At 40.1% G+C, this 17,866-nt stretch overlaps 1 protein-coding gene across 1 annotated transcript; it reads left to right on the forward strand.

Moving 5' to 3' along the window:
* The first annotated feature begins 3,665 nt into the window (after window positions 1-3,665).
* On the forward strand, window positions 3,666-16,452 carry LOC4343041 (uncharacterized). The gene is made up of 22 exons (XM_015791884.2): window positions 3,666-4,156; window positions 5,231-5,299; window positions 5,397-5,534; window positions 5,623-5,740; window positions 6,225-6,307; window positions 7,316-7,411; window positions 7,563-7,731; window positions 7,809-7,951; window positions 8,038-8,124; window positions 8,208-8,393; window positions 8,967-9,134; window positions 10,039-10,159; window positions 10,464-10,533; window positions 10,705-10,792; window positions 10,877-10,997; window positions 11,554-11,747; window positions 11,838-11,946; window positions 12,059-12,214; window positions 12,542-12,644; window positions 12,795-12,968; window positions 15,627-15,769; window positions 15,868-16,452. The coding sequence occupies exons 1-22, from the start codon at window positions 3,713-3,715 to the stop codon at window positions 16,059-16,061; spliced, it is 3,174 nt and encodes a 1,057-aa protein (XP_015647370.1). The 5' UTR covers window positions 3,666-3,712; the 3' UTR covers window positions 16,062-16,452.
* Window positions 16,453-17,866: the final 1,414 nt, after the last annotated feature.

The raw sequence follows: 17,866 nt of genomic DNA on the forward strand, positions 1-17,866 counted from the left end.
TTAAAAATACTTCATCGACGTTACGTCCGAGACCGACAAGGTCCGGCAATGCATTGGCTAAAGCTGAAAAGGCTATGAACACCACATATGTAATAGACAAAATCACGACCGAGCGCAGCAAGGCCAAGTAGTTACATTATTAATACGTCCAAACAACAGGAACGGATGCACCATTGCTGGGACCGACGAGGCAAATGCAACTACAAATCCATGTCCGATGAAGGCTGGAATACATGACTGGGCACCGACGAGGCAAAAGTCATCCCCTTCATTGTGACACTTGTTCTATACACTGACATAATAATAATGTACCGTGACCGGACTGGTGAAGCAAAACCGCCCGTTTTATCGTACTCAACATTAAATCTGCACCAACATCAACCTTCGATGAGCAAATTATTTTGAAGACGGCGATCACAAGCGCAGCTTAGTCAGAGGCGTTCCATAGGCTCGTACTATGGATGTAATTAACCGGTAGTCTCATTGCTAGGCACCGGAAATCAGCGGACTGCACACAATCTCTAGTTAGCATACCTTTCTATTAAACATTCATGTTAATGAATCATGATTAATAAAATATAAATTTCCCTATTTTCAGTGTGTTCGTTGTTTTGTTTTCATCAAACAAAATGGCACGCCCAAAAGATACATGCCATTGTGACTTGTTTATCTCCATAATCCTTTGGAAGGAAGAAATAGTTTGCGTTACACAATTGCGGTACATGACAGTTACACAATTGCGGTACATGACAGTGACATTTCAGTGGTGAAATGAGATAAGTCTGTGACACTAATGGTTTGAGTATCTTATGGATTCTTGCCTACAAATACATATGAGAGATGTTTAATGCTATGGAAATATGGTCCGTGACAAATGTTGTTGTCAGGGGGAGTATGTATTGTGTGTTGATTGTCATTTGGGAGACATTGGAGTGTCTTAGAGTATACCGAGGGTATTAGCTTGGTGATGATCACTTATACCTGTTCCTAAGGTCCTATCATATATGTCTTTATTGACTGACACCACAAATACATGTGGGCTACCTCACCGACTCTAGAGGTGAGGTGAGGTGAGTAGCAATTTATGTTGAGTGATAATCTAGAGTATTAATCACCTAGTCTCTCCTGAGGTTTGCCTGGTTCAGGGAGAGAGCATCCTAGAACAGGATCACATGGACTGTTTAGTCCACAGTGTTGTACTCTTTTTCCCTTGAGTAAGTGCATCTGTTGTTCCTTACATAAGATTATTTTAACGAGACAACAACGTGCAAAGCATGAGCGATAACTATTTACTCTTTCTCCTAGCTTTTTTTTCCACTGGGATTTGGTAAGAGTTTTGATGAGGCATAGGTTAGTCGCGGATAGGCACAAGGTGGAGTGTTGTGAAACAAATCTCTAGGAGATAGATTTCTTGTGAGCCAGTCCGAACCGGAGTAGAGAAAAGATTTATCTCCTTTTAAGACCCCTATATATACAACGACATTGTGAGACATCTAAGAGAAACTCTAATAGTACCGGCGACAGTTTACTCCAAAAATACCATGTCAATGAGATCATAATAGTAAACTAGTACATGGTACATGCATGGGTTCTTTAGGCCATTCACAGTGGGTCCAATTGGCATTCAGCCTCGCCACCAAAATGCGAATATTCTCTGCCACTTCATCCATCTGCACAGCCTCCCTTAGACCGTGTAGCCAAAGTTGGCTCCGGGTTCCTCATCAGTTTGCAGCAGGTGGGACCCATACTCGAGCTCCATGCCAAGGAAAGGGAGGAAAGAGACCGGTCAGGGGAGGGGAGTTGCCGGTCGTCGGAGCCGGAGAAGCTCGACGCTGGACCGCGCCGCCCGATTCTTCGTCGCGGCAACCGGAGGAGGCCAGATCTGGCCGCCCCGCTGCCCGCCGCTGCTCGGCGAAGGAGAAGAGAAGACGATGGTGCTGCTCGACCCGCCTCCGGCGCCTCCACCGCTCGACCCGCCTCCGGCAGTGTAGAGCATCGCATCGCTAGAGAGGGTGTGAGAGGGCAGGGGAGGGAAAGGAGCTCCTCGACCGCCGCCGACGGAGGAGACCGGACGGGCTGCGCTGCTCGACACCGCCGCCGTCTTCCGCCGCGCCGCTCGACACCGCTGCAGTCTTCCGCTCGAGGGGCGCCGCTTGATTCACCGCCGCCGGAGGAGGAGGAGGGGAGGCACGGCGCCAGGCCCCACCGCCGTCGCCGCTCGGCCCGGCGCCGTCTCCCGCTCGCCCCCGCGACCTCTGCTTGAACCGCCATTCTGCCCGACCTCCGCAGCCCGACCTCCGCGACCTCCGTCTCCGCCCGGCTCTCTGCGGTGGCCGGTGAGGAAAGGAAGAGAGGGGAGAGAGAGAAGAGAGGGGAAAAGTAAAAAGAGAAAAGTGTAAAAGTGGTATTAGTGGAACCCACTACTAGCTACTTGTATGTGGTCTTGTGGAGTTTGCACTGTGGAACATGTGGCTAATACCATTTTTGGTCTACGTGGCATGTGAAAGAACACCAAAACTTGGTAATGCACTGTGAATAGCCTTAAAATACTAATTTCCTCCTCATATCACCCTCTCACCTTGATGTGGCTGACAGTGGATTGCTCAGCCCGTCTTGGTTTGTGTGTAGCGCTACTGCTTATTTAGGTAGTGTTTGGATAAGGACTAAACTCTAGTCCCTGTCACATAGGATGTTTGGACAATAATTTGAAGTATTAAACATAGACTACTTACAAAACTAATTACATAAATAAATGAGAGCTAATTCGCGACACAATTTTTTTAAGCCTAATTAATCCATAATTAGAGAATTTATATTGTAGCATCACATAGGCAAATTATGAATTAATTAGGCTTAATAGATTCGTCTCGTGAATTAGTCTAGGGTTATGGAATGCATTTTGTCATTAGTCTACGTTTAATATTTCTAATTAGGGTCCAAACATCTGATGTGATAGGGACTAAAATTTTTTAGCCCCATCCAATCACCCCCTTAGTTGCCGGCCAGTCTTATCACTCCTCGTCTCTCACCTCCAGCTCATTGTTAAAACTGACATGGCAGATTTGCAGCTGATTATTGTACCCGCTCTAAGGTTGGCTTGTACTCGAGATCATATCTATAATAAAGAGAAAGCTCAAACCTACATCTTTACCAATTGTCTACTTTTCCAATATTCTTAAGGGCAAAGAAAAGGACACGAATGTTCTACACGTTCTCATGCCTCTACTGCTACGAAGAGGGACATAGAAGAAAACAGACCCGGTGATCCGCTAATAGATACGTTGGTTTACAATAGTATTGTACATATGAGTGGCATTGGCCAAATCCCAAACATTTGTTAAAATGGACCGAAATTTTCAACTAAATTCCTGGCCCATCAATGGAAAATGGTTGGGATTTGGCCCACACCAAACAAGCGTCACTGGACTAACGGTGGCAGGGTCTGTGCTCAACACTCTATTCTTGTCGTTACTCCTCCCTCCACTTTCTCGCGGTCTCGTCCAATGACAGGTGGCCCATGGAGCCAGCCAGAGCCAATCACATCCACCCAAACTATCGCCCTCTGTCTCTCTCCCACTCCACTCCACTCTCCAGAAGTGAAAAAGTCCCTACACTCCCTACCCTGTCTGCCTGTGTAGACCCCCCGTGCCCCTGCCACTCCCATCAACCCCCATTAAACAAACCAGAATCCACGCAAGCAGCAGCCGAAGGGATGCTCGCGACGCCCACCCACGCCCCCCACAACCCCGCATCGTCATCACCACCACCACTCCTCGCCTCCTCCCACTCCCACTTCCGACTCGCCTCCTCCCACCCCCACCTCTTCCGAGGCAGCCCACGATCGCGCCTCCGTCTCATCCGCGATCCCGGCCGAGCCGATCCGCTTGCAGGCGGCGGCGGCGGGAGGGTGGTGGGGGTGTCGGCGGCGGGGAGGACGGCATCATCCGCCGCGGCGCCCGCGGAGATGGAGTGGGTGCGGGTGCTGGAGGAGGGGGTGTTCCGGTTCGACGCGTCGGGGGCCGCGCGGGCGGCGGCCGCGCCCAGCTTCTCGTTCGCGGAGCCGCGGCGGAGGGAGGCGGCGCGGGAGGGCGCGGATACCCCCGCCGTCGTGCCGGCGTGCCACGTGGTCGGGGACGCCCAGAAGGTTCTGATTAAGGTACGGGTTTATTCGCTTGGGGGGCAACGCGCGTGGGGTTTGTGAACTTGTGTGTCGCTACTGTACTGTGTCTGTGTGGCGTGGGAATGAGGCGGCGAGGCGAGGTGATTTTTTTTTTTTTGGATTTTCCGCTCCTGCATCTGCATGAGGAGCTGATCCGCGTGGGGGTGGCGATTTTTCGCTTTATTGTTCTGGAAGAGGGGAACGAGCCAACGGCATTGCTGCGACGATGCAGTCGCATTGTAATTCACGTGCAGCTGGGGACCTGGGGTGACAATCGTATAAAATACAACACGTTTTCTCGTAGCTGTTTTGGGGTAATACATCTTTTGTTTGCAGAATCTTATTGAAATGATATAATACAATGTGATCATCACATTCATAGGATTAAATGCATCCATTTATGGTATGGGATGAATTTGTATGTTTAGCAGTTAAATTTAGTCTTCTGATGTCATTGTCCCGTTCTTTTCTCCAACAAGAGTTGGTTGAAGATTAAGATTTTCATGGCACGCTTTTCAAACTGCTAAACAGTGCGTTTCGTGCAAAAACTTTCTATATGAAAGTTGCTCTAAAATATAATACTAATCTACTTTTCAAGTTTGTAATAATTAATCTTCATCTTCATCTCCATCTTCAGGAGAAAAGAACACCATCCGTACACATCATGAAACCACATATAAACGCAATATATTAAGTCCCTAATCTGCCTGATATAAGTTGAAACTTTGACATTTACTCCTTTTGATGTACATTCATGCTAGATGGTCTTCTCGATGAAGGATAAAATGGTCCAGAATCCAGATGTTTAATTTAATGTTCCATTGCTTTTTTATGCTCACCAAAATGTTGGAAACATTTAATATTAAGCAATCCATAGCACTAAGTTGACACCCCAATGTCTGTCAAAGAGAGCAAAATCCTATAGTGGTTACTAGTAAAACATGACTTCTGTCTACTTTATACTACATTTGCACAGACCTTCTCCTTGAAAACTACACAAAATGTCCATTAGTAAGATACCGGACAAATTTGCATGTTTTGGCTTACTTGGCTGTTCACTTGATCCAACAGCTTCCTGCTGGGACGTCTTTCTATGGCACAGGAGAAGCAAGTGGCCCGCTCGAGAGGACTGGGAAAAGAGTACGTTATCTGCTTGAAGAAATTGTTTGTCATTTCTTGTAAATTCTAGTTCTTAGCTGTTTACAAACATTTGATCTCGTGTTATGTTTTCCACTAGGTTTTTACTTGGAACACAGATGCATGGGGTTTTGGGCCAGGAACCACTTCATTATATCAGTCACACCCTTGGGTTTTGGCTGTCCTCCCTGATGGAAAGGCACTAGGTGTCCTTGCTGACACTACACAGCGTTGTGAAGTATGCTGAGTGTATTTCTTTGTAGATTCTGATGGTGATAAATTAACTTAGATGCGTCTTTTAGCTCAGTAATCTTATGTTATCACAGATTGACTTGCGAGAAGAATCTACTATAAAGTTTTCTGCTCCATCTGCTTATCCTATAGTTACTTTCGGGCCATTCAATACACCATCAGAAGTTATGTCATCCTTGTCCCATGCAATTGGTACTTCTCATAACCAATTTCCTCATGCAGTAATGAACTATATACTTGAAATGCTATAAATCAACAATCTGTTTATATCTCTGCTTTATGTGAGAAATACTTTCTTGTTTCCATAATGTAAAATTGTGAAGTCAAGTCATATATCCTTGCTCTAGTACAAAGCAGATTTTCTGATGTGAATCACGCAATTCCATTTTGACTAAATTGTTAATAATGCTAATGTTGTATAGTTTTTTCTGAAATTTTTTTTACTGTAATTCTTTAGTCAACTGTTCTGGCACTATTAGTTGGCAACGTTCAAGACATCCTGTAGAGTTTGAACTTTTGATCACTTGACCCACTGGAAGATTTCAGTGGCTGATGTAGGGTACAAGGTCTGGATCCTGTATGAGCCTTATGTCCTCGATGTGTCCCCAAGTTAAATGTTAATAGGTTATTTTATTTTTTTCCCACTAAAAGTTCAAATAAAAATATTCCAATGTAGGAACTGTGTCGATGCCACCAAAGTGGTCGCTTGGCTATCAGCAATGCCGCTGGAGCTATGATTCTTCTGAGAAAGTACTCAAGGTATTGTCTTGCAAGAGTAGGTTTGATTTTCTACGTGTACATTTTTCTGATGGAAATGCCAGTGGCAGCAATTCCTACTATTTAATTATGATGAATCAAGTGTATAGTTAGCAGTGTTAATGCTCAGTTCATGACTTTGCAAAGGTTGTTTTTGGTGAGTTGGGCTAGGTTTTGAGCTTCTTGGCCCAACCTTCATGTACGTTAGTTCAGGTGGATTTGGCTAGTTTAGGAAGGATTAGGACAAATAATTGATGGTTAAGGTGTTTTTTACCAAGAGATTAAAATGGGTTATGTGAGCCAGTTTTGCTTAGAAGCAGTACACTTGATTAGAGTGGGTTTGTTTATTGGGCCTCCTCCTGTAGTATTTGTTCCTTCTTTCAATGTGCATCCTCAGTAGGTATCATGATGTTGCATGTTGAGGTGAAGTCGCCATAGCTGAAATTTTTTGGATTACTTCATTTGTCGCTGGAGGAGCTTGATGGAGAAGTCATCTCACTGAGAAAACTTGTGCCACCGTGGAGATTGAAACATGGAGAGGTTCAGTGCTGAAGCTTGGTGGAATGTGCATAATGTTTCAATAAATACATTTGACGACCTGATTGTCATTTGGGACATGCTCATTAGTCCTTACTGTTGACATCCTTCTATTCTCATTAATTATACTACTTTTATCACCTTCACAAGCATGTAGGTAAAATGATTGTTATGTACTGTTATTTTGTCCCTGATATATTTGTTTTATGATTTTATCAAAGCAAGGTGTATTTCTGAAACATTATGATAATGTTTGCAAGTTACCAAAATGGACAAAATTCTATTTATGGACCACAATGTTGCAATTTTTTTTTCTGCTGTATAGCAAACTACTCATGTGATTGATCTATTTGCCACTAGCTTACATAAATATCAGTTCAATCCTCATTGCTTTGTCAGAATGCATTTTGAGGCTTGATAATGTTTTACTGATGATATGTTCATGCTGATACATAGTTATTTTTTGCTTCACAGGTTGTTAGAACATTTCGAGAGAAAGGTATTCCTTGTGATGTGGTCTGGATGGATATTGACTATATGGATGGTTTTAGATGCTTCACATTTGATAGTGTAAGTACCTGCATAAGATTTATCTGTGTCCAAAAGACTATATGTAAATATCTTAAAAATCCCAAATAGTGCCAGGTAGTGTTATGGAAAGTGCATTTTTATAGATTTATTTGCACTGTTATTTAGTAGTTTGGCATCTGTTATGTTACAGAGTCGTTTTCCTGATCCAAAATCTATGGTTGATGATCTCCATTCCATCGGTTGCAAAGCAATCTGGATGCTTGACCCTGGGATTAAGAAAGAGGAGGGCTACTTTGTGTATGAAACTGGTTCAGAAAATGAGGTTTGGATTCAAAAGGCGGATGGTAGCCCATTCATAGGTATATACTGATTTAATAAGTTCATTTGTAATCTTCATGAACTTATCAGTATGAGATACCTCATATATTATATGCAGGGGAGGTATGGCCTGGTGATTGTGTTTTCCCTGATTTTACCTGTAAAAGAACTCGCACCTGGTGGGCTAGTTTGGTAAAGGATTTCATCTCCAATGGTGTTGATGGAATATGGAATGATATGAACGAGCCTGCTGTTTTCAAAGTATATGATCTATCATGAGTCACTTATTTGTATGTCATGCAGTTCCATTTCCCTTAGTTACTGTAACTAATGCTGTCAACTTACAGTCTACTACGAAAACAATGCCTGTAAGCAATATCCATAGAGGAGATGATGACATTGGTGGTGTCCAGAATCACTCGTACTATCACAATGTAATTTTTTGCACTATTTGTCAATAAAAGGATATCACTTATGCTTGATGTGCATTTTGTGCTTTAATACTTATAATATTCAGGTATACGGAATGCTAATGGCAAGATCAACTTATGAAGGAATGGCAAAGGCCAATACTGAGAAACGACCATTTGTTCTTACAAGAGCTGGTTTTATAGGAAGCCAGCGCTATGCTGCAACATGGACCGGTGATAATCTGTCAAATTGGGAGCATTTGCACATGAGTGTACCAATGGTTCTTCAGTTGGTAAGTGATATTAATCCCAGTGTACATAATTGTTTCTTCTCAAAGTTGTACCATTTGCCTAGTCTTTTTCCATATTCACTAATTTCTCCCCTGTTGATCTAAAATAATAGAAACCTTACAATCGTTTTCATGAACACTGCACTTCTTAATTCTTATATGTTTGGTGTCAACTAGTTTAGCTTTTGATACTGGGATGTAATCATACCAAATGCAACTTGTGGTCAAAGCAACATTATGTCAATTTTATCATTATTGAGGACAGTTGCCTTTTGTAGTTACTTACAGAATACTAGCTGCACTTTAATAATAATTATATTTTTCTTGTTTATGTATTACCTGTAAGCAAAATACTGTTGAGGGCCATCTTTTCATGGATTAGTTACATGATACATAGTTTATTTGGTGTAGCCTCTATTAAAGATTGTCATTCCAAATTCTGGTTACTTTTACACAAGTCACTCTTATTACATTTAGAAAGTAAATATAAATATATTTTGTGATCTGAAAATACTCAAGAGTGCACCTCTACTAGTGTTTCACTCTACTGCAGCCTAATAACATGTGTTTATTCAGGGTCTCAGTGGTCAACCATTATCAGGTCCTGATATTGGTGGGTTTGCTGGAAATGCCACTCCAAAACTTTTCGGAAGATGGATGGGTTTGGGTGCTTTATTTCCATTTTCACGTGGTCATACTGAAACTGGAAGCATTGACCATGAGCCATGGTCCTTCGGTGAAGAGGTATTGCTTAATACTCCACCACCACACGTGGGCATATGTGGGCATGCATGCATGAGAATCATATTGCCCTCCAAGAAGCTTTGTCCTCTTTGCTTGTTTCTGCTTTTCTACATTTTACCTTTCCTTACGGTATGAAAAGCTGATAAAAGTTTGGTAGTAAATCAATATCTTTTTGTTTAGTATAGTGTAACAAAAACATTGGTGAGCCTACATGTTCTTGATATCACTGTAGTTTCTTTTCGAATACTTCCTCAATTACACTATGCTAGTGATTTTGCCACACATCATGAATTACAATTTGTTCAATATTTTCTACTCTGTTCACAAATAGATTTCCTAGAATGCACGCAATGGACAAAAGTTTGAAGATTTGACATGTGACAGTTACATTAGTAGGTTCATCATGAAAAAAACTCATATACTACCTCAAAAGTATAACGTCCTAGACTAGAATGCAGGCAGATTGCAGTCAAACCTTGAATTATTAAATCATTAATAGATGAAAAAAATATTAGGATTTAACATTTGAAAATGACAATTGTAGATTTATCATACAACAACTTTCATATAGTTAGATTTTTAATAGTTTTTATAAATATATAAATAAATAATTAGAAAGAGTAATGATAAGATGTGCATTGGAAAGTTGGAAACTGTGTTGATGTCCAAAACATCAAATAGAAGAGAACGGGGGTAGTAGTTATATATTTTGCAATCTTTTCCAATGTATGATTAAAGAAAGTAATAACCAAACCTGTGAATTGGAGATTGTGTCCATGTCCTAAATGACAAGCAAAAAAGAATGGAGTATGAGCTCTCTCTTAAAGGTGTTATTGCTGCGCTACCAGTTTACCTTCCTCTCACATACGATATTGTAGTTTCTAACAGTTGATGAATATTTCAGTGCGAGGAAGTTTGCCGTCTTGCATTACTTAGACGGTATCGTCTACTGCCTCATATCTACACTTTGTTTTACTTTTCACATATGAAGGGTACTCCAGTTGCCGCTCCAGTTTTCTTTGCTGGTAATAATCTTTCTAACTTCTATTGTTGTCTAAGTTGTCTTATATGTTCATGGATTGTAGAAGAATGTAGCATTATAAGTTCATGTATTATTTGCGCTGCTAAAATAAGGTCCTGTTTGTAAATTCTCAATAATGGATTGTAGAAGAATGTAGCATTATAAGTTCATGTATTATTTGCGCTGCTAAAATAAGGTCCTGTTTGTAAATTCTCAATAAATAGCGCGATTCCTACTGGGAACCTACAAATTGTCCAACAAAGTATTGGGTACAAAGTATCATTTTCATTTTCCGTTTTTCTTTGCAGATCCACAAGATCCAGAATTAAGGAAAATCGAGACTTCCTTTCTGTTGGGACCACTTTTAGTCTGTGCAAGGTAATAGTTTGAAAATAATGCCCTCACAATATCCAGTTTTTTCTTTGTTTTTGAAAGCCAAGATATGTGTGCATGTCAGTAGGATTGTGCATGAAGTTTCTATATGTGTTGATTTTGCATGCTGGACCAGGAATATAAAGTTCTGTCCTAACCGCCCTGATCTTTTGGCAGCACTGTACCTGATAAAGGAGCTCATGAATGTTCACATAAGTTGCCAAAGGGCAATTGGTTGCCTTTTGATTTCGGAGATTCACACCCTGTAAGTTCATCAGTTAACTCATGCTATGCTGTCTTAAATTTTATTTTGAGACTAAATTTTACTAATTAATGAATTGTTATATAGGATCTGCCGGTCCTGTTTTTACAAGGTGGAGCAATACTTCCTATAGGCCGTCCTATTAAGCATGTTGGTGAAGCAAGTTTGGAGGATGATTTATCACTAATTATATCGTTGGATGAAAATGGTATGCCTACACATTCTAATTATTTTTTTTAACATTGCCTTTGTATTTTTTTCTTTTGTTTTTCACTAATTATATCATTGGTTACATGCTTAATTAAAACTATCTAAAACCATACCTTCTTCCTTTGTGAAGTTCACATCTAATAACTGTTAGTAATATGTAAAGTAAAATGGTTATTATTTGTTTATAATGGATAAGGCAACAGAATTCACACCATAACAGATTAGGCTGCATTCGACTTAGTGAGAAAGAGAAAATTTTCCTCGTTTTCCACACACGCTTCCCGAACTACTAAACGGTGCGCTTTTTTTGCAAAAAAATTTTATAGGAAAGTTGCTTTAAAAAATCATATTTATCCACTTATCAAGTTTAAAATAATTGATTCTCAATTAGTTATATGCTAATGGCTCATCTCGTTTTGCGTTTCTCCACCTTCTCTTTTTTCCTCCACTCAAACACACCCTTAACCTATATTTCCCATGGCTTTGTGCATTAGTAAGCCTAAAAATGTTGAAACCATGGAATATCATACTCATAGTCATACCTTGTTTTACAGGTAAAGCTGAAGGTGTTCTCTTCGAAGATGCTGAGGATGGATATGGGTTCACACAGGGGAACTATCTGTTGACATATTATGTTGCTGAGCTCCACTCGTCAGTGGTTTCTGTGAAGGTCTTGAAAACTGAAGGATCTTGGAGGAGACCTAAACGGAACTTAAACATAAGTATATTACTTGGTGGAGGTGCTATGGTATGTGTGTTGCTTTGGGTTCTGTTGTCACATCCAGACATAAATTGATCTTAATTGTTAGGTTTATAATTATTATTTTTGTGAACTTAGATAAGTTCGCGTGGTATTGATGGTGAAGAAGTACATCTGACAATGCCTTCTGATTCTGAAGTATCCAGCTTGGTTGCGACAAGTGAACTTGAGCAAAAGAAACGTTTGGGTACCTGTCCTAGAAATACGAGTCTATGACTCAAACCTGGAAATAACTACTGTTGCTGTGGTTTTAATTCTCTGGGTTGCTCTTACATTAGTATTTTGTGATGGTTGTGCAGAGATGATTAAGCCTATACCTGATATGGATGAGCCAGCTGGACAAGAAGGGGCTGAGCTTTCAAAAACACCTGTTGATTTGAAGAGTGGGGACTGGATGCTTAAGGTTGTACCATGGATTGGTGGTCGTATTATCTCGATGACACATCTCCCTTCTGGTATGCTTCATCTATGGTTAAAGTATTCTAAATTACTTTTGTGTTCTCATTGTACTATGGTGCATAAAAGATAAGACACTGCCTTTTATTTTATTGATTTGCAAAAAAGGGTAAAATTACAGTTGTCCTTAGATATCATAAATTTTGACTAACATGATGCAGTATTGATTTGGTGTGCTTATATCCTTGTTAATTCTAAATGATTCAAAATTTACTTCATATAATTTAATTCTGAAAGAACCAAAAGTTATGACTTACTAGCTCAAGTATATTAATTAAAAATTGCTTTCAAAAGGTGACAGTTTCTCTTTTTGTTGGATTATGCAGATTCCCAGTGGCTTCATAGCAGGATTGAAATCAATGGTTATGAAGAATACAGTGGGACTGAATATAGGTCCGCTGGATGCACTGAAGAATACAATGTCATGAGGTAAGTATGGTAGACTGACTTTTGTCATGTTTGGTATGATGATCAATAGTTTTTTGCTTAGCTCCAATGTTGGCCATTATTAACTACCACGAGAAAAGTTGCTGATATAGTTAGCTTGAGCTGGTCCATTGCCTATATATTCTCGTTCAGGAGGTATCTTGAGCAATCAGGGGAGGAGGAATCTGTTTGTTTGGAAGGAGATATTGGTGGTGGCCTAGTTCTCCAGCGTCACATATCCATCTTGAAAGATAACCCGAAGATTTTCCAGATTGACTCAAGCATTCAAGCAAGAAATGTTGGAGCTGGTTCTGGTGGGTTTTCAAGGTAAGTGCTTAGTTTCATTAAGAAATCACTTCTATAATCTTATTCAGTCACCACTGTGCAACCCATGTTTGAAAACATAGCGGCACTTGAATGGTCCTATGCACTATTGATTTGGAGATGTTTAAGATCTAAGGCTTCGTTCGTTCCCGGTTGATCTGGGAGATTGAGAGAGAAAACACCTCGTTATCCGCGCGCACGCTTCCCAAACTACTAAACGGTGTGTTTTTTTGCAAAAAAATTCTATAGGAAAGTTGCTTTAAAAAATCATATTAATCCATTTTTAAAATTTAAAATAATTAATACTCAACTAATCATACGCTAATGGCTCACCTCGTTTTGTGTATCTTTCCAATCTTCCCAATCTCCTCAATCCTCCTCCTCAAACACACCCTAAATGTCTTGTCCATTTCAGATCTTGCGCCTGAGTATGCTTACACCTATTATTACAAAACTAGGAAGGTAGCCCGCGCGAATGCGCGGGCATACGTCATACGCTAAGTTTGAGACATTTATAAGAGCAAAATATTAACCGATAAATATCTACCACGATTTCTCCGTAAATTGTTTTCGTCTACATTAATTTCTTTTATAATTTTCTAACATATTAGTTTTATATTATATCATATTTAAGTAATATCTATAAGCAATTATTTATAATCTTCTTCATCACTTGAAAAAGGTAGACTTATTTTCTTTAGAATACATGTCAACGAAAAGTAAGTGTAAAGTAAAACTAAGGTATTTTTCTTTTTTTGATTGCATATATATTATCATGGTTTATTCGAGGATTAATTGGGTGGGACATGATGCTCCACTAAATATATGGGTTTATATAGCTTAATATGATTGATGTAATTTGAGAGCTGATCCATGTATGAACATTTCATATAGAGTGGGTCAGAAGTTCCACGCAAGCTAACGTGAAAGCGAAATATAATTGCACATACATCATGTATACACATCTGGTTTTTCTTATATAGGATAGATCTAACTATTAGAAATAATGATTCCACCGGTTTAAAAGGTATATAAGTATTCCAGAAATATAGCTTAAAAATTATGGTCGGTTTAATATCCAACATTATTGCGAAGTGAACGTAACTCAACCGGTTAGGTTCGTTGTAATGGAATTTGCCCACTCGGGTTAATGTCCCAGACTTAACAAATTATTTCAGTAGTAGGTGACGTACCCATCGACAGCGAGACGTACGTAGTGACTTCATCAATCTTAATATATATCACCCTAGTCTCTCGGAAGTACTCATAGGGGTATATGCATGTGTGCGTTCATAGATGTGAGTGTATGCGCGTTGTGAGCGCCCGTGTTTGTACTTTGTACTAAAAAATATTAAAGATTATTTATTGTTTCTCTTTTAGTTTAATAGATAAAACAATAGGGAGGGGACGACAGTGTTGTGTAGATGTGAGAGTGAGGAGGAGGTGGAGATCTTATTTTTCTAATTTTTCTAAATGATTTAAGTGAAAGCCGATGATGGGGTTTGTACATGCCCAGGATAATTTTTTTTTCTCAATCCGGTGAATAGTAGTATGGCACATTTGAGATATTTTTTTCACTTTTTTGGGTGAACAGTACATATGTACGTGCTCGTAGCAATTAGGTGGGACCGTGGTAGGGCTAATCCTTCTTTTTTTCAATCGTAATTACATTTTTTCCTTTTTTTAAGTGAGTAGCAAAGTACGGAAGTACGTATATATACGTACAACTATTCACGCGATTTTTTTTTATTCGAACAGGTTAGATGTATTTTAAATAAATCTAATCTAATAATTTAAAAATAGTGGGTCCACCAATAAAAATGATTGCATGTTTTTTTCTCACAATTTGTAAGGTTTTCTCTAATTTATTAGAGCACCACGTGGTGGATAGAACCGTTCGTAGGAGCGCCACATGGCTATTTAGAAGCGTTTAGTTTAATAGATTTTTAGTCTCTAAAGTTACCTATTGTATGTCGACCCGATGTATCATGATGTATTTAAGACCACAACATTACTTTTATACACCGATACTTTATATAATTTAACGAATACAATGGATCATAAATTGGGCATATAATAAAAGATAATGTATAGAGACCGTTGATTTGATATTTGATATTTATATTATAGATATAGTTTACATGCCTATACTTCCATATATTATGTAATATTATATTTTATATTATACATAGTCCTACATTAGATCGTCGTTTTTTTCCAAGGGTACTAACTTTATTATTTTTTATCGTACGTAGATGTTTATTTCTTTTCCTTCCGCCTAACAGCAGGAAGCTTTATTTGTTTTTTTTCAATTATACTTGCGTACGGACACCAGTTGCATATTTTTTAAGGAAAAACTATCACCTTTTTAATAATAGATCTAATCTAATGGTCTAAATTAACGGGTCCACCAATTTAAGTGAAAATCAACGGTGAGATTGGATAGTGCCATGTGGCGGCCTAGGAGTGTTTGTAGGAGCGCTATGTGGCGGCTTAGGAGCGTTTGTAGGAAGCTTAATGGACTTTTAGTATATAATAGAATAGAAGATTCTAGCTACACAGCTGATATTATATTTCAGCTAATTTTCAACTGTTGGCCACAGTATTCTCTTTGAAGTGCAAGAATATCTTGACACGTTGAAGTATGTTTTCCTTCTGAAGGTTGGTATGTTTGCGAGTTCATCCAACTTTCACACTTCTACACCCAACAGAAGTGGTTGTGGCTTTTACGGCTATCAATGGTTCAAAGCAAGAGATCTCCCCAGAATCTGGAGTAGTATTAGAGGGAGACATGAGGCCCGACGGTAAATTGTTTCATGTGATGTTTGATAATTTTCCGTGCTCATGTACATTTCCATTGATATTTGTTAACTCCATTTTCCATCATTTCGCAAACTCGCAGGGGAGTGGATGCTAGTGGACAACTGCGTAGGACTGAGTTTGGTAAATCGTTTTGATCCCAGTCAGGTTAGCAAATGTTTGGTGCACTGGGGAACCGGTGATGTGAACATGGAGCTTTGGTCGGAGGAAAGACCAGTTTCCAAGGAGACTCCGTTGAGAATATGCCACCAGTACGAGGTGAGACAAACAAACTAGACTGAATCCCGCCTGGATCAGCAAATAAATGTGCTACCTCGGAGCGGGTCATCTAAATCAAAATTTGGAGGTGTTCGCCACGTCCTTCGCTCTAAAGAGTGTGGTGCTGCTAAAACTTGTGGGCATTGCTATTGAGGTTGCATTGGTAGGAACTCGCTCTCGTTGCTTGGTTGCATGCTATGCGATAATAATGAACTAGTAACTGCTATAGTTCGAGCTAGTCTTGGCAAAAAGGAATAAAGACGAATGTTGCACTTCCCTGTGATTGTACACTGCCAATTCCTGAAAAGGGCGTCTTGACTGACCGGCGAACAGCCACACCGAGTAATAGAAACAATGTAATAAACGCATCGAGTAATTGAAGGCTGAAGCTCTCTATGTGGTTGTCATATGATATTTTGTCGTGTGAGATACAAAACAATATTGCAAAGCGAGTAGTTGGTGAGAAAGCGGCTACGGCTATACGTCAAAACGGATTCTCCCCTGATGTAAGGCTCTTATTTTCCCTACGGCTTATACACAGCTACTAAAATTTATAAAATTGAAATTTTAGAGTTCAATTTTAAAGATGATTTCAAAATTTTTTTATAATAGTTTATTTTTTAGCATTTGGTTTTTAAATTGCTAAGAATTTTACACATAAATCATTAGGCCAACCAATGTCTGCTCAAGTGGTGTTTTTAGCATTAAAGATGGTGGCTTAAATATTAAATTTTGGTCCATGAAGTTTTCTATTATTGCCCTCATATTGTTTTAATTTAGATAGAAATCCAAAATTTTACAGTAGACGCTAAATAAAAAAAACATGTACGAAATCCTATCCTTGCCCCCATCGTCGCCGGTTTCCCACGACGCATGGGTCTCCCTTCTTCGGTAATGACCTAAGGGGAAAGTTTTGGCGTGTCACATTGGGTATTATATAGGGTGTCGCATGGGGTGTTTGGGTAGTGGGTACTAATAAAAAAAACTAATTACAGAATCCGTAAGCAAACCGCGAGACGAATTTATTAAGTCTAATTAATCCATCATTAACAAATATTTACTGTAGCACCATATTGTCAAATCATGGAGCAATTAGGCTCAAAAGGTTCGTCTCGCAAATTAGTCGCAATGTGTGCAATTAGTTGTTTTTTAGTCTATATTTAATACTTAATGCAGGTATTTAAACGTTCGATGTGACAGGGTGTAAATTTTTTGTGTGGGAACTAAACATGGCCTCAGTATTGGAGGGTCTCGATGGGGTGGTGCACATCGGAGCGCAAATCAATGTCTTGACGAGTGCCTGTCCTCCTATTTGGCCACCGCCGCTGCTTCTCTCCTTTACGACGACGTGGATATCTCAGTGGGCTAGCATGTGCGGATTAGACACCAAGGATGTGAACGAGCTTGATGGCAGCCATGCCACCGCAAGGCTAGGCAGGAGGGACCGGAGCATATCGGTGCGGCATGCCGATGGGTGACGAGCTCTTCAGTTATGCAAATACGAGCCGTTTGGGGCAGTGAGTCCCTAGGTGGTGCAGATCAAGACTCCATGTGTGCTCCCTCGCATCCCCTTTCTCATGGGTGGTGCATGTGGACCTCGTCTTGGTGTGTAGGGGTGGGAGGAGGGAATCAATGGCTTGATGGGGCGGCTCTCTCCAAGTGACGCTGCTACCTTAGTGGGCCAGCAATGCAGATTAGTCGCTGAGGATGTGGACGGGTTCGGTAGAAAGCCACACCGCAAGGCTACGCAGGAGGTTGTAGGATCTAAGATATCGACTACAATGAAAGGGTGGAGGGTGTTTGAATATGCAATTTTAAAATAA

This window comes from Oryza sativa, chromosome 7 (genome assembly GCF_034140825.1).
Source record: "Oryza sativa Japonica Group chromosome 7, ASM3414082v1".
NCBI classification, from domain to species: domain Eukaryota; kingdom Viridiplantae; phylum Streptophyta; class Magnoliopsida; order Poales; family Poaceae; genus Oryza; species Oryza sativa.

Excerpts from the sequence above, each read along its gene's own strand:
- LOC4343041 (XM_015791884.2), top strand. The coding sequence starts at position 3,713 with ATGCTCGCGACGCCCACCCACGCCCCCCACAACCCCGCATCGTCATCA. Across the intron at positions 6,308-7,315 it reads CTTCTGAGAAAGTACTCAAG|GTTGTTAGAACATTTCGAGA; the intron begins GTATTGTCTTGC and ends TTTGCTTCACAG. Across the intron at positions 12,215-12,541 it reads GATGACACATCTCCCTTCTG|ATTCCCAGTGGCTTCATAGC; the intron begins GTATGCTTCATC and ends TGGATTATGCAG.